The following is a 15,278-nucleotide window of genomic DNA, read 5'->3' on the forward strand; positions in this document are numbered from 1 at the left end:
AAAAACATTTTTATGCATTTATAAAGACTTTTTTTCTGATGTTGAAGGAGTATGGAGTGGGTTACTGTATATTATAATTTAGTCAGTATACAGTAACATACATGACACATGTCACACAAAAACTTAACATTAGAAATTTGATTATTTTACATAAATTATTAACAGCAGTGACGTGCTGAATCACATAAAACATTGTTTAGAAATACCATTTATCTTGATGTGTTGTGACGGAGCAGGATTGTAATAAACTTGGGCATTTTCAGTATAACGTACTCTCTGTCTTTCTCTCAGTATAACTTTGACAACTGAATAAAATTTACTACACAAACACAACAGCCTGAGTAGAGCTGACTCAACAACTTCCTGACAGACTCAACATAACAATCTGTTGTGTCTGTTTTCCCTCTCAGTCCATGGACTTATCACTCCAGGCCATTGACTTCCTTTTCGCCAGCTCCATCCAGGACGGCTGGCTGCTGTCAGACATGGACTGCAACGCTGACGGCATTGTGGGTGACGATGAGGGCGAGGAAGATGGGGCCACGTTTTTACGCAGCCATTTGTCCTCGCGAGGTCTCTCTGGAACTTTGGTGGGACTTGACTCTGAAAGAAGAAAAACTGTGTCATGCTGCTGCACATACAGATGCTGAATTCTACAGGTGTAATTAATGTGTGTGTAATTAACACACCTGCAGGTTTTACCCACTGTCTTCCCTCTGGTTTTATGTCCCTGCTCAGAGGCGTGGTTTTAACTGAGGCAGAGGATTCACCGGATGTCTGCACCTCTGTCTGAGCTTTCTTCAGCTCCACCTGAGAAGAACTGTGAGTTAGATCATCTGCTGTGGATAACTCATCAGCCAAAAACAATAGTGGTTAAAAAATATGTCTGGAAATACTCAAGAAATCCAATGAAACGACCAAAACCAACAAGCAGTTCATGCTACTAACTGATACAGCTTATTCCTCTCTGTCATAGAGCTTCATTTAAAGTGCATAAATGGGTAATTTTTGGAACTATTTACAAATCAGAAGCTGTATCACTAAGGGCCGATTCATTCAAGATAAGAACACGGTATTCATTTTCAGTATTCAAGTTGTGGATCACATAGTGAAGTGGTTTGGTATGATGTGGGTTGTCACGGCTGCACGAGTGATCCTCAGATTCTGAAAGAGGACATCACCTCCAGATATTGAAAAGTGGAAGGAATCTATGTTGGAAATTGGGTCATATGAACACATGTTAGCTAGGGTCAGCAATGAAGTTGAAACCTTTAAGAGGTCATGGGAAGGCTTTTTTATTTGTAATATGTCTGTTAAGCTGTAACAATGTGGTGTTTAGTTGTACCTCTGTGGTTGCTAAATTGCTATCATGGGTTTAAGAATGTGTAGCTACCAGGTGTCTATGGATATGTTGAGTTCCACTAGCAGTACTGTGGGTTTGTTCAGATTTCATTGAATTGATAAATAAAAAATTTCAATTACAAAAAAACCCCAAAACACATAAATTAGTCACAACATTGCTCTGGCGGACATGTTTCCTCATTCAGATGAACAAGGCCCTGTAGTTTATGTCAAATCAACCCCAAACACAAGTAACTGCTATTGTAAATACTCACTAGAGCACCAAAGCAGTGGCTAAAAATAATCTCCACAAGTGCACTGTTTACTTCTGTTTGAGCATGTTTGCTAAAAACTACAGCGCCCATCTGTTTTTTGGAGATTACTGAGCCTTTTTGATCCATGATTTTTCATGGGTGACCTTAAACAGGGTATAGATGTCAGAAATGATTGAGAGACACACTATCCCACTCTTGGTTTTTGAGTTTTCATCAGATTTGTTGACAATAGGAAAACTATAGAATATCACCAGCTTTTTCTTTGCATTAATTTACAGTCAGCAGTAGAGTTGTTTCTACACAGATACTCTCTAAAAACTGGTTCAACTTGGAAAAATTAAAGTAACAATTTGCATGCATCTTTATAAGTAGTTCCTAATCTGGAGTATTAAGTCAATATTCTTTTATAATCTGACAAACTTAATTAGTTTAGTACAACCAAGTTGTGGTGACATTTAGTGGTCAAACTATTTTATTTAAGATAATCTAACTTGTTTATTTTACTCAAAAAGGTAAAAAAAAAATGTTGTTGATTTTGACCAACCGATGAAAACAAGTAAATGTAGGCCTAATGTAAACTTTTTTATTTCAAGCATTATCCACAAACCCCGTGAATCATTTCCTAGAGTGCACCAGTACTGGAGATGCCTTAGATACTGCCTCAGATGATGGAAGGGGGTATCAGCGAATACGCAAGTTTATGCACTATTCTGATACCACACGATTTATTGATAAACTACAACCCCTCGAGGTTGACGATGTCATATAAGAAATCAAAATATTCTATTTAGTATTTTTTGAATATTTCCGCAACACCAGGATCTATAACTTTCTATAAATGGCCTTCGCTTTGTCTTTTTTTTTTTTTTAGCTTCTTGACATAGAAATGGCTTGGTAGGGTTTTTAACACAATGGTATTGGATGGTATGGTAAAATGGAATTGGAACATCTCTAGTCAGTGTGAAAGACAGTAGCAAAGAAGTACCACAAACCCCCTTGGTTCCAGGTGGTGTAGTCCACTCTGCCCGTTTCTCCAAAAAGGCAGCCTTCTCGCTCACTGACCCGACCCAATGTGGCCGTTTCCCCGGCTGTGATGCTCCCTCTTTTTCCTGCACAGCGGCTTCTTTTTCCCCTCTTCCCAAAGCAGGAACTAGAGGATGAGCTGCAGCTGTCGAGGTTGTCGAAGCTAAGGTTGTCGATTTGAGCTGGTTGGCGGGGTGAAGACCTCGGTTGCTCCAGGGGGGTTGCTGCTGCTGGCCTGAGGAAAGGTAAGACTGTGCGAGAGACTGTGTGACGCTCCCTTGTGCAACCTGAGATTCTGTTGGCGCAGAGGAGTGCGAGGGAGTGTGGGCTGTCCATGGAGGCTGATGCTCACTGGTTTGTTTTAATGTCTGTGCTTCTCTGGAGGTGTTCAACTGAACTGGAGACGTCTTCTGTGGCAGTGCTGATGGTTTGACAGTCTGTGCTTGACTTCTGCTTTGCACTGATTCTGTTTTTTCAGTCGACGGTTGATTTGCAGCCTCTAATGATGTTGCAGTTTGTTGTGTTTTTATGGTGTATGTTTGTGCTCCAGTCTGTGTCTCTGTTTGCACTTGTGCTTGTGGTCGAGCCGCCGTCTGCGCGCCTGTAAAATCTCTGGGAAATCTGCTAGTGAAAAGCTGCTGGAGGCTTCTGGTCTTTTCCATCGCTAAGCTCATCCAGGATACCTCAGATGGAGCCGTTTGTGGGGCAGGCTGAGGTTGCTGTGGTGCTGCGACCTCGGGTTCTTTGAGGTTTGAGGTTGTTTGGACTTCTGTTGCCATGATGGGAGGATCACCAGTAGATGGCGGGTTGTGCTTAACTGGGAGTGAGAAGCCAGACGGTGTTGGATCTAAGGAGTGACACAGTTCAGTTAGACACACTTGGCAGCGCTGTTAAAGTCAGCCTGAGTGGTGTTTTAATAAGTACAAAGGTCCCCTGTGATCATTGCAAATCTTATCTCTCTGAAGTGATTATTTACTATGTGCAGGTGTGCAATGTTTAACCCTATAGGGAACTGGAAAACAATAGATTTCTCAAAGACTCACCTGTCGGTCGGAGGTCTCTTATTTCCTGTCTTTTTTGTTTGTCCACTTGCTCCTCTGGTGGCTTTGAGTTCTGGTTAGACGTAGCATCAGACCGAAATCTCTTCAACAGAGAAGTGGAGCGCAGTTTAACACCAAACGTCATCTTCCCCTCATCCTCCTCGACCTCTTGTGCTTCCACTGCCTCCTCCACCACCTCCTGACTGCTCTCCACCTCCTCCACCTCTGCAGCGCTTGTATCTGTGGTTCTAGATGGCGCCACCGATTCCACCTTTTTCAGGCTGTCCCTCCTGTCCCATGGAGGAACTGAGCTTTTGTGTGTTGCTCCCTCTTGTCTAAGTCTTCCCACTGAAAATGGTTTGTCATCTGCTCCTGCGACTGCCCTGTGCCTGGCTTCAGTGTGTTCCAGCACTCCCACAAAACTGCCCGATCTGGGTCTTTCTCCATCTCGGTTTTTGGCAGTGGTGATGGAGAAATGGAAGGACCCAGATCCTGGGGTGGGTCTCTTTATTCCTCTTGTGCTTTCTGTCTCGCTGTGAACCTGCTGGGGAACTGAGCTGAAGGGAGTGAAGAGCTGCTCGGAGGAGACTTCAACCTTGTTAAGAGTTTTTCTCTCAAAGTCCCCATCTCTGTGGTCCTTCAGTTCTGACTGTATAAAAGATGAGTGTGGCCGCTCACTGGATATTGCATCTGCTGGTCTGTGAGGTTTAACTCTAAGTACCTGTGAGGGCACACAGGGCACTCTCTCAGGAAGGGCTTGGTCTTGGTGGGATGATTTGGGTGCTGCCTCTGACATGACTGGTGCCACCTCTGGGGATTTTGAAGGCTGAGATGTAACAGGAGTGACGGCCTCCTCTTCTTCTGTTTCCAGTGTCACCTCCTCCTGAGTGCTAAGCTGCTCTTCTCTTCTCACAGACTCAGGGTGGTTGATGTTGTTCAGGGTTTGTAAGTTGGAGTCATTCTGCAAGAATACATAGAAGAAGGTAAAAGAAGTGCATGAAGTGTTTGTCTTCATAAATAATACAAAAGGTGACAAAACGTTCACTCACTGCAGCGAGTGTCCTCTTGGTGCTGGCCCTTTGGTTTCTGGGCTTGACGGACATCCGGTGTCGTGCAGCAGAGGTATCCAGGCAGGGGGTGAACTGAGGTGGAGAGCTGAAGTCCAACGGGGGCTCAGCAGCGGAGGAAGAGGAATTAGAGGACACAGAAAGAGGCAAAGGGACGGATGGAGTCAGGGGTATAGGCTTCGAAGGTGTAGGTTTGGGGATGGGTGAGAGTGGACGAGAGGATGGCTGGGACGTGCACTGAAAAGAAAGAAAGTCATAATGTAACACTGCAAATACAGGGTGAACATGAAGATGCATGAAACTCCTACATCCCTGACCTTAAATATTAAAGGTCTAGTGTTCAAGTTGCAGATTGAAGTGAACTGAAACTTCTCCAGTGTGCCAAGCGTGTAGGAGAACAATGAATGCAAACATGTTAATGGTCCTATATAAAGGCAGCATTTGGTTTGTCCTCTGAAAATAAGAACAACATGGCAGATTCTGTGGAAAACGACTCACTGGGTCTGCAGATATAAACGGCTCATCCTAAGGTAACGAAACCCCAATTATTCTTATTTTCAGGTCTTTATATACTAATGAAAACATAGTTATTGTAACCTCACTCCCCTTTTTTCTTGCATTGGCCTTCATGGGTCTTCCCTAAAATTTCCCCCGGCTTGGTAGACAGCAGCCCTCCCGCCCCCTGACTAATAGTTCTTAACTTACACAGTCATTTTTTGTATGTTTGGGTTTTAGCTTCTTCCAGGACTGTCACATATGTTTTATGGTTGCCAACAAAAATTGTTTTTGTACATGTTGTTTTTAGTTCATATAGTTAATACACATTATTGTTGCTACTTGGAAACCTTGTCTCTGCTATCTCTTCATGTCAAATTGGCAAAAAACAACTGCCTAAAATGGTCACATTATGAATATTATATCACATTTCTGCCTCCTAATCCTTCACACTGCATGTTTAAGACTGGCTACATTTTTCTACATTCTACATTTTTCTTGTAGTGAACAAATCCTCCTGAAAAAACCCCACAAAAGTTGTCAAAAAGCTATTAAAACACAGTTGTGAGCCACACTGTTACAATGAGTGACATATTCCTTCATTACCATGAACATGGGTACTCTGGTTTATTTTAAGTCAATCCCACATCACACACCAGATTAATCTGTGTCTGAAAATAGTCCCTGACAAATTCACTATTTACTATTTAGCAGTGTTTGCAAAAAAACCCCTCAGTGCACAGCTGTTTAAGGATTACTGTGGCTCTAAAAAAATAAAATAAGGTTTTTCTGACCTATTTTTAAAGTATCTACACCTTAAAAGGAAATGTTGGTACTTTCCAACATGGACCTTATTTTCCCCTGTTTTTGTGCCGAAGTGACTGATGAGACTTCTTGGAAGCTGATGCCTTAACTTTTGCATCTATCTATAAGTAATCTGTTTCATACTTTTGTATTTTAACACTGTGGAATACGGTGGAAAAAAATGTGTATTATACTGAAATGTGGTAGAATATGTAGTGGCATGTAGTTGTCATTTGTTTTGATGACATGTGAACGTTTTGGTTTAAAGGTAGTGATTTGTTGAGAGCCTCAAAGTTGTTTCTTTGCTCAGCCTAATGCTGAGGCATGATTATCTAACCACTGTCAGCTGTTTGACTGTGACTTGCTCAACCTAGAGGCCGTTTACATGTACACGGTGATTTTGATAAACAGAGACATCTTCCTTCGTTTGTGCCCTTCGTTTACACGCAAACGGAGATTTCTCCTCTGAAAACGAGTCTTTCTAAAAACTCCGGCCAGAGTGGAGATTTTGGAAAACTCCGGTTGCGCGTTTGCATGTAAACTGAGATAAACGGAGATAAACGGAGTTATAGGCAGCTGACGTCACAGTATGCGCCAGAACTTGCACCTGTGTCAAACGTGCAACCTATGTTGCTATGGTAACAATGGATACATGGAAGGCTTGAGCTTCTCGTTACACTGCCACCTACAGGTTTGGCATGCTCTTGTGTATATATACACGGGTAAGTGTAGAAGATCTTTTTGAAAACGGAGACGGTGAAATGTCCGTTTATGAAAATAGCCAGCCAAGTGTAAACGGCCTCCTAATGGTGCAGCATGTTCACCTAATCATCATCAGCTGTGTGACAAAGGTGTGACCCATATAACACATCAGTGTACCTGTGTCTCAATATGCTTATTGGTCTTGAGGAAGGCCCAAAGGCCAACATGTCATCAACATAAAAGAAGTGCATATGGAGCCAGAGTGTGTGACACTTGTTTTCTACAATTAAGTGACTAATGGGAACAACAATTTTTCAGACTGGACTGGTATTAAGAGTGACCGCTGCAGCCACAGCTGCAAAACAGGCTACAATGTAATCCCTAATGTCACTTGTGCACTGTCAATTTACGTCTATTAAAAGTGTTTGTTTTGCCACTGACAGGCTCAGATTGTTATTGTAAGTGTCTGACAGCATTATCAAAATTACCATACCGAGAAATGTAATGTTTTTCTTTAGCTTTCATTGATCTGGTCCGTTGTTTGTGTGTGTGACCAAGTCTCACTTGAGGAGAAGTCAGACCAAATCTCAGACATTTCTGACAACAATCTGAGCCTGTCAGTGGCAAAAACTTTACTTATTGGTGCACAATTGCTAATAGTGATTAAATTGCAGCGTGTTTCACTGCTGTAGCTGCAGCACTCTCTCTCAATACAGGATTAATTTAAAAAATTGTCTCCAATAGTCACTAACACACACAAAAACAAGGGAAAATAGGGTCCAGGTTTCCCTGGAATAAATGAGCTTGATTGGGGCTGAGTGTCTCAGACGAGGTGGTGAAGTCAGACAATATTGAGAGACGCACTGAAGCATTGTTGGTTTTTGTCCTTTTCATGGGATTTGTTGACAGTAAGAATAATAATTATCCTTTAACACTCAAGTTAATCTAGACCAAATCCACATTCTGTCCCAGACTTCACCCCATAAGAAGTTAGAATTTGCAAAACGTCCCTAATTTAGAGGAATTCCCTCCTTGCAGGGTGTTTGCTGAATCTGATTCTGATAACTGCCGACATACAAGAACAGAAATCCACACAAAGAAGTACACATCAACAAGGCAAGAAGTTTGCGTGAATGTCACTAGACACTGAGAGGTTGCTACTTGTTCTACCTCTTCACTTCCTGCCCTTGCTTGACTAAAAGGACGATGGCTCCTGGTGATCGTGTGGCATTTGGATGCAGTTGAGCCAAAGTTGAAAAGTAAAGAGTACTAGAGTCTAGAGGAGCTCTCAAAATCATCAGAACGTCACCTCATGTACTCCTAAAGTGAATACAAACTGATCCACTAGGCAGATAACTCTCATGTGTCACTACGGAGAGATATAAATCACCTTGCTGAGGACTCCTGAGATCTCAGAGGGACTGTGGGGAAGGCCGTCATCCTCAGAGCGGCTCCCCGGATCCTCTGGACGTCTGATCGGCAGGACCAGAGGCGGCGGCCCCAAATGCATCTTCTGCTGCTGAAGTTTAATCTGTGACACCAGAGGCACAGGTGTTTTTTAAAGAGTTACGTTTGTAAAAGCAGAGTTCTCAAAAAAATGCCCAGAATATGAAGCTGTACCTGCAGAGCTTTAATTTTGCTGTGGACATTCTCCTGGGATAAAACCCTGGCTGGCTCAGTTTCTGTCAGGACCTGATCAGCCAGAAAGATGCTGTCATGGGACAAAGCCCGTGATCCCATCATCCCCTGGGGGCATCTGTGGAAAACAGAAGAGGGGTGAAGACATGGACTAGAACCCAGGACAGAAAAGCAGACATTTATGAGATCATGTAGACACTCACGCCAAATCTTCATTTGATCCAATTCCCTTTCCTGCAGTGATGTCACTGGCTGACTGGCTGAGTTTGGCGTCTCCTTCTCCGCCTGCTCTCTTACTTTTCCCAAACAGACGAGTTCTCAGAGACTTCAGTTTGGACTTTTTACGTCCTGACAGAGACAGATCCAGGTCAGAGCAGCTCACACACACACATGCGCAGAACACACATAGTAGTCTCTTCTTGTAGTTAGTTGTTACATGAGATGCATGTCATTGACAATAGATAGTCCTTTAGTTTGATAGCTCGATTTTTTGTAAAACTGCATGACACATAATCTCACCTGGAATTTCCTCAGCGCTTTCTTCGGTATCTCCAGAGAACGACTCCATTGCTCTGATCACTGACAAAGGTACAAAACAGATGACAGGAATGTGTGTGAAGGAAAGCACCGATAATGAGAAACAACTGTGACAGCAAAAGCCTCAGGCATCAGTTTTTCGAGGCTTGTTGTCACATGCTGGAGGCCTTTTAACGCAGTGTGAACACTCCAGTGGTTTGCTCCCTGGCAGGCACACATATGCACGTAATGCACTTGTGTCTTAGCCTGAAGATGTGACTCTGGACTTGAGGTCCAAAGGTTTATTGACATTATCAGGAACAGCTTTGCCGTAGCTAGGCAGGGCGTGCTGAGGAGTTGTCACAGTCAACAATGTACAATCTAAGAAGGTTTCACAAGAAGACCATATACCTGAGAACAGTAGTTCCCAACATTTTTTCGTGAGGGGGCCCTTTCCTGTCATTGAGTGAACTGACGACCCCTGACTAAGTGATGTATTTTATGGATATTTCATATTATACTCAGTGCATAACAATAACAGTCATAAACAAATCATAAACTGTACAATTAACCTGAATGATGAACACAATAACTGCAGGAAGTTTATGCAAAACAAATGATTTGGATGAATTTTGAGCAAATTATTTCCTGTGAGATGACTTCTTATGACATTTTTAGGATTTTTTTGTATGATTCTCTGTCTGTAATATGTTTTTTTTAACAATTATAAACACTTAATCGTCTTCTTTTCTGACAGATTCAGTGATTTCTTCTCCCTGATGATTAGCCATTGTTCTGTTAGCTTGGTTGTTTTAACTGTGAATATAGCTTGTGTTCAGGACTTCTCCGTACCATTCTTCTCTGAGAATTTCTTTTATAGTGCAGTGTTTAGCATTGTCGCCTCGCAACAAGGGGGGTTCCTCGTTCGATCCAGGGTGTGGGAGCCCTTCTGTGCGGAGTTTCCATGTTCTCCAGTGTCAGCATGGATTTTTCTCCAGGTACTCCAGCTTCCTCCCACAGTCCAAAGACATGCAGGTTAATTGGTGACTCTAAATTGTCTGTAGGTGTGAATGTGAGTGTGAATCATTGTCTGTCTCTATGTGTCAGCCCTGTGATAGTCTGGTGACCTGTCCAGGGTGTACCCCGCCTCTCACCCAACGTCATTTAGTTTCCTCTGACATAAATGTATGAAATGCTAAGATATAGAGGTGTGCGGTAATTGAGTCCTCAAACAGAAATGAGTTAGCATTTTAGCACTCCTGCTTCCCTCGTCTCAAAGTCAATGGGTTCTTTGTGAAATGCCTGAAATAAGGTCTTAAGAGACTTTCACATTTTGCTCTATGCCATAAAATACGTCAGTAAATAACCCACTTGTGAATTCTGAAGCTTTTATGTGTCCTAAAAAAGGCGGTTACTACCAAGTGGCTAAATGAGACTGCAGAACGTCATCACTCCAAACATGGCTTTACAGCGTTGTTGTGGCGACGTTAAGTCATACAGCCGTAGTGTAGTTTGTTTACAGTCTAACGTTAGCTAGTTATTTCTGGCGATTGCATTTATGCTTCAGGATTCATCAAAGTGGTGTTAATTTGTGAAGATTATCATGCTGAACAAAATCAGTTAGCATCATAACCTTTTGTTTGCCACAGAGCTTGTTTTCTGCAGTAATCCAAAAGCCAATAAAAATTGGATTTTTGACGAGGGAACCAGGGTGACGCTAACTTCCATGTTGGCCTACAAAAAATGGCACCCCTGCAGCACTCTATAGACCTATTGTATGTGTATTTTTAAAGCTTTCTCTACCCTTATAGACAAAAAGCCTTCACAACCCCCCATGAAGCTTTGCCAACCCCTACAGGGGGTTGGGACCCCCGGGTTGGGAACCAGTCCATTAGATGACACATTAAATGCAGTGTCATAAAGAGAAAGCACACCATATGGGCTGCACAGGAGGTGTTTGGATTCATAATATGACATTGCACTAATAGGATTATACATAAATAACTCGCTGTCACAAAGCAATGCAGCGAACAAAGCTAAAATCTTGCTCTCAGGAACCTTTCCTCATGCAACTTTTTTATCTGACAAACATCCAGATTTGATGTGTCTCTGAGTGCAAGATTCAGAAATGGGTGCTTGTTTTCTTTGTTTTACAGACTTTATTTTGCATCCTGCCCTGCAGCTGGGGTGCTATTTGAGACACACTGTTTTCTGCAAACCTTACAATTCTCACTGTGTAGCCAGGGAACTGTTAATAGAGCATGAGTCTGTACAGCTTGGGTGCCTGATAAGACAAGATGTAGCAGGTTATGGATAAATGTGCAAAGTCCACACTGCACCTCTCATATCACCCAGCCTGCTCTCAGCATACAAGCACGCCCTATTAAAGAGGAATAAGAAGCGTATAGGAAAGTTGAACATCTTGTCCTACCAACACATTTCACCTTGTATGAGGATGAAACTAAAGTGCTCCTGAATCAGGCTGTACCTCAGAGTTTTGTCATGCACAGAGCCAAGCTATATCCCCAACAGAAACAACGGATAATCCAGTGGATTATTGACATTGCAGAGAGATCCTTGTGAGATTTTGCAGCACCATAATCCACAACAACAGCTTAATCACAAACTTCCAATGCCAGGTACTGCTTTCACAGGGGAAAGTCCTCCTCAGTGTTAAAACATTCACACACCATCTACTGCAAAAATGAGTGAACTTACCCGTCTAACAGCAGCTGCTCATCTCCTCTTTGCCCTCCTCTCTGGGCCGAGTTCCTCGCCTCAGCTATGTCACTGTCCCAGTGTTTAAACCTCAGGCTCTAGTCGTCCACATCTGCAGACGGAGGGAGATGCAGAGGGAAGGGAGCGAAGGAAGTGGAAGGAGAGAGAAAAGCAGGCAGGCAGAAAGAGACCGAGAGAGAGAGAAGGACACTCCATGACAGGGTAAGCAAATGCACAAAGAGAAAAGAGGACAGAAGAGAATAAGAGAGAGAGAGAGAGCAAGAGAGAGGGAGAGATACTCTATTACATTAGTGGCACACTGTGGCCCTCTGCGCTAAGCTCCTTATAAAACGCTAACCTGATTTTAGGCCCAGAAATGAGAGTAGAGGGAAAAAAATAAAGCTCCAGTTGGAACGAGGGCAGGCATACAGGAATTACGGCTCACAGGACTGTTTGAACATTACACCAGGTTGCTTACACCCCCCGGGCGATCACAGAGGGGAGAATGTGTGTGTCTGAGAAAGTTAAAAATTAAAGAAAAAACACCAGCCAGGAATTTGCCATCTCCTGGCCCTGGTGAGATCCAGAGGTCAAATCCAAATGCACCAGATACTGGAACGAACATAACCTTTTACACCATTGTAGAGTAGTTTTAGAGAGATGTGTGTTTTTACAAATACATGAACGTCCACACATCGCTCATCAAGTGCTTCTGCTGCATTAAATGGATCCTTGTTGTATATTTTTTCATGTTTCTTCATGTTTCTTTCAAGTCTTCAGTGTAAACTGTTTAACAAAGTCAAAAATAACCTTTAAAGAGATTCAGTAACACTGGTAAAGGAGGCGAAGATATCTCCCTCACATGGATGGATTACTGAATGGGCCTACCGGGCACAGGCCCAGGGGCTTAAAGTGTCAGGGGCCCCCTGGCCTTCAGTTGCAAAATGTCAAATTAACACATATTTACTAGGAAGAGACTCAAAATGACCACAAAGAGATGCAAAGCAACTAAAAAGAGACACAAAATTACAAAAAAAATATACAAGTATGAAACAAATATGCCCCAAAGAGACACAATTTAACCTTTAAATAGACACAAAATGACAACAAAGAGATGACATGAAGTACAAAGAGACACAAAATGATGAAAAAAGACACAAATATACCTAAAAGTGATACAAAATTACTATACAAAGGCACAAAATGACTAAAAAGACACAAACATACCCCATCAAAACATAAACTGACCTTTAAAGAAACAAAAATAGAGATGCAAAGGAACTAAAAAAGTGACACAAAACAACAAAAAGATGACATAAATATACCTAAAAAAGATACAAAATGACTTCAAAAAAATGCAAAGGAACTGCAAAGATATTCAAAATGACACAAATATACCCAAAAGAGATACAAACTGACGACAAAGAGACACCAAGAGACACATAAAAGACATAAATGTTCCCCAATAAAACACAAATTGACCTAAAATGAAACAAAAATGACTACAAAGAGATGCAAAACGAGTACAAAGCGACACAGAATAACCAAAAAAGACACAAATATACCTAAAACATACACAAAATGACATCAGAGATACAAAAGAACTACAAACATGCAAAAAACGACTACAAAGAGACACAAAATGACCAAAAAAGACACAAATATACTCCAACGAAACACAAATTGACTGTTAAAGAAACAAAAAGGACTACAAAAAGATGCAAAAAACTACAAAGAGACCCAGAAAACAAGAAACTGACACAAATATACCTAAAAGAGATATAAAATGACTACAAAGAGATGCAAAGGAACTACAAAGAGACAAAAAATAACTACAAAAAGATGCAAAATGACCAAAAAAGACACAAATATACCCCATCAAAACACACTTCAAAGAAACCAAAATGACTACTAAGAGATGCACAGGAACTACAAAGAGACACAAAATGATCAAAAAGGACTTAAATATACTTTAAAAAGATACAAAATGACTTAAAAGAAACACAGACAGCCAAAATTCACAGAGTTACAAAATGACTTGACACAGACTGACTACAAAGAGATGCAAAGGAACTACAAAGAAACAAAAAATGACGACATAGAGATGCAACATGACCCAAAAAATACACAAATATACCCCAAAGAGACACAAAATGACTACAAAGAGATGCAAAGAACTATATACACACACAAAACAACCCAAAAAGACACAAATATACCTAAAAGAGATACAGAATGAAATCAAAGAGATGCAAATGAACTACAGAGACACAAAATGACTACAAAAAGATGCAAAATGACCAAAAAAGATACAAATATACCCCAACGAAACACAACTTGACCTGAAAGACAAAAAATTACTACGAAGAGGTTCAAAGGAGCTACAAAGAGACACAAAACAACTACAAAGAGACACTAATTGACCCAAATGGACACAAATATACCTAAAAGAGATACAAAATGACCTAAAAGAAACAAAAAATGACTACAAAGAGATGCAAAATGATCAAAAAAGACACAAATATACCCCAATGAGACACAAATTGACCTTTAAGAAACACAAAAGGACCACTTCCACTACATTATCACATGATTCGCCCATGCACCCTCACAAATGTTTTATAATCAAATAATTGGTCCTTTTTTTGCAACAGTGAATTCCACTTCCTGCACATCCACACAGGATAGCACTCAGACATGGGAGGATTATCTAGGCCACTGGGCTACAGTCAGAGAGAGGGAGGGCAGCAGGAAGAGGAAAGCTTGCATCCATATTTTTTTCTGGGTGTGTGTGTCTGGGTGTGTGTCTCTGGGCAGCTTCTCTGATGAGGCTCCTCATCACACAAATCCTTATCTCTTCCACCAGAACATAAACCCAGCCGGTGACATCTGGATTACATGCAACCAACCTCATGTTAACAGACCGCAGTGACATAAGAGTCTGAGATTTATTGTCTGTAATCTACACATAAGGGGCAATATGTATGTGAGCTTATATCTTATCTTTTAATATGGTTTCAGCTTCTATATGAAAGCTGTCTGCACATTCTGAAACATACTACACGCTGAAAACACAAACTGCCTTTTGTCCTCTCTGCTCTAAAACAAAGGTACCAGCGGTTATGGTCATCCCTGGTTCATGTGGTTCCCTGATGGATTATAATTTCTTCCCCTCAGAGCCCAGATGAGGGCTGTGCATATCGAGATTAAGGCCGATAGATAATCCAACCACGGCGCTGTTTGGACTCATGCGGGTCTCCATTCATCCAAACAACCAGTTTCCCATGAAAATTTAATGGGGGAGATATTTTTCTTAACAAATAAAATAAAATAAATATTAAAAAATTAAAGAAATTAAATAATGATGATAATAATAATAATATGCAAAAAATACAAAACAAAAGCTATATTAATGAAACATACATACATAATTTTAAATAATAATAATAATAATTTTGAAGCCCCCTTGCAGTAACTCTGAGGACCTAGGGGTCCCAGACCCCCTGTTGAAGACCCAGGCTGTAGATCTTCAACAGATTATCTATAGATTAAATGTCACAATTCACAAAGATATCCACATATTCTCAGAATAATTCAGTTGAACTTAAACTAGTCACTCAACCTGTGCAGGACATAATTATAGTAAGAATTTAAATTTA

General features: G+C 41.3%; 1 protein-coding gene across 3 annotated transcripts; it reads right to left on the reverse strand.

The window, feature by feature from the left end:
• Window positions 1–123: 123 nt before the first annotated feature.
• cracdla (cracd like a) lies at window positions 124–12,005 on the reverse strand. 3 transcript variants are annotated; one of them, XM_033617757.2, is made up of 10 exons: window positions 11,620–12,005; window positions 8,905–8,964; window positions 8,589–8,733; window positions 8,368–8,503; window positions 8,138–8,278; window positions 4,729–4,983; window positions 3,683–4,640; window positions 2,609–3,486; window positions 690–810; window positions 124–603 (listed from the first exon to the last, which is right to left on the reverse strand). In XM_033617757.2, exons 2-10 carry the CDS (start codon window positions 8,951–8,953, stop codon window positions 407–409), a joined length of 2,880 nt encoding a protein of 959 aa, XP_033473648.2. In that variant the 5' UTR covers window positions 8,954–8,964; window positions 11,620–12,005; the 3' UTR covers window positions 124–406. The 3 variants fall into 3 exon arrangements, 2 of the variants coding, with proteins under 2 accessions (XP_033473648.2, XP_078030703.1); XR_004501235.2 differs by lacking the exon at window positions 11,620–12,005 and having other exon boundaries at window positions 2,602–3,486; window positions 8,905–9,185; XM_078174577.1 differs by lacking the exon at window positions 11,620–12,005 and having other exon boundaries at window positions 8,905–9,182.
• Between the last annotated feature and the right edge of the window lie 3,273 nt (window positions 12,006–15,278).

Source organism: Epinephelus lanceolatus, chromosome 14 (assembly GCF_041903045.1).
Source record: "Epinephelus lanceolatus isolate andai-2023 chromosome 14, ASM4190304v1, whole genome shotgun sequence".
Taxonomy (NCBI): domain Eukaryota; kingdom Metazoa; phylum Chordata; class Actinopteri; order Perciformes; family Serranidae; genus Epinephelus; species Epinephelus lanceolatus.

Bases quoted from the DNA above. Each gene is read 5' to 3' on its own strand.
- cracdla (XM_033617757.2), bottom strand. From the start codon at position 8,953: ATGGAGTCGTTCTCTGGAGATACCGAAGAAAGCGCTGAGGAAATTCCA. The intron at 8,504-8,588 runs GTGAGTGTCTAC...TGTTTTCCACAG, and splicing joins GGATCAAATGAAGATTTGGC to ATGCCCCCAGGGGATGATGG. The intron at 4,984-8,137 runs GTGATTTATATC...CTTTCTTTTCAG, and splicing joins TCTCAGGAGTCCTCAGCAAG to TGCACGTCCCAGCCATCCTC.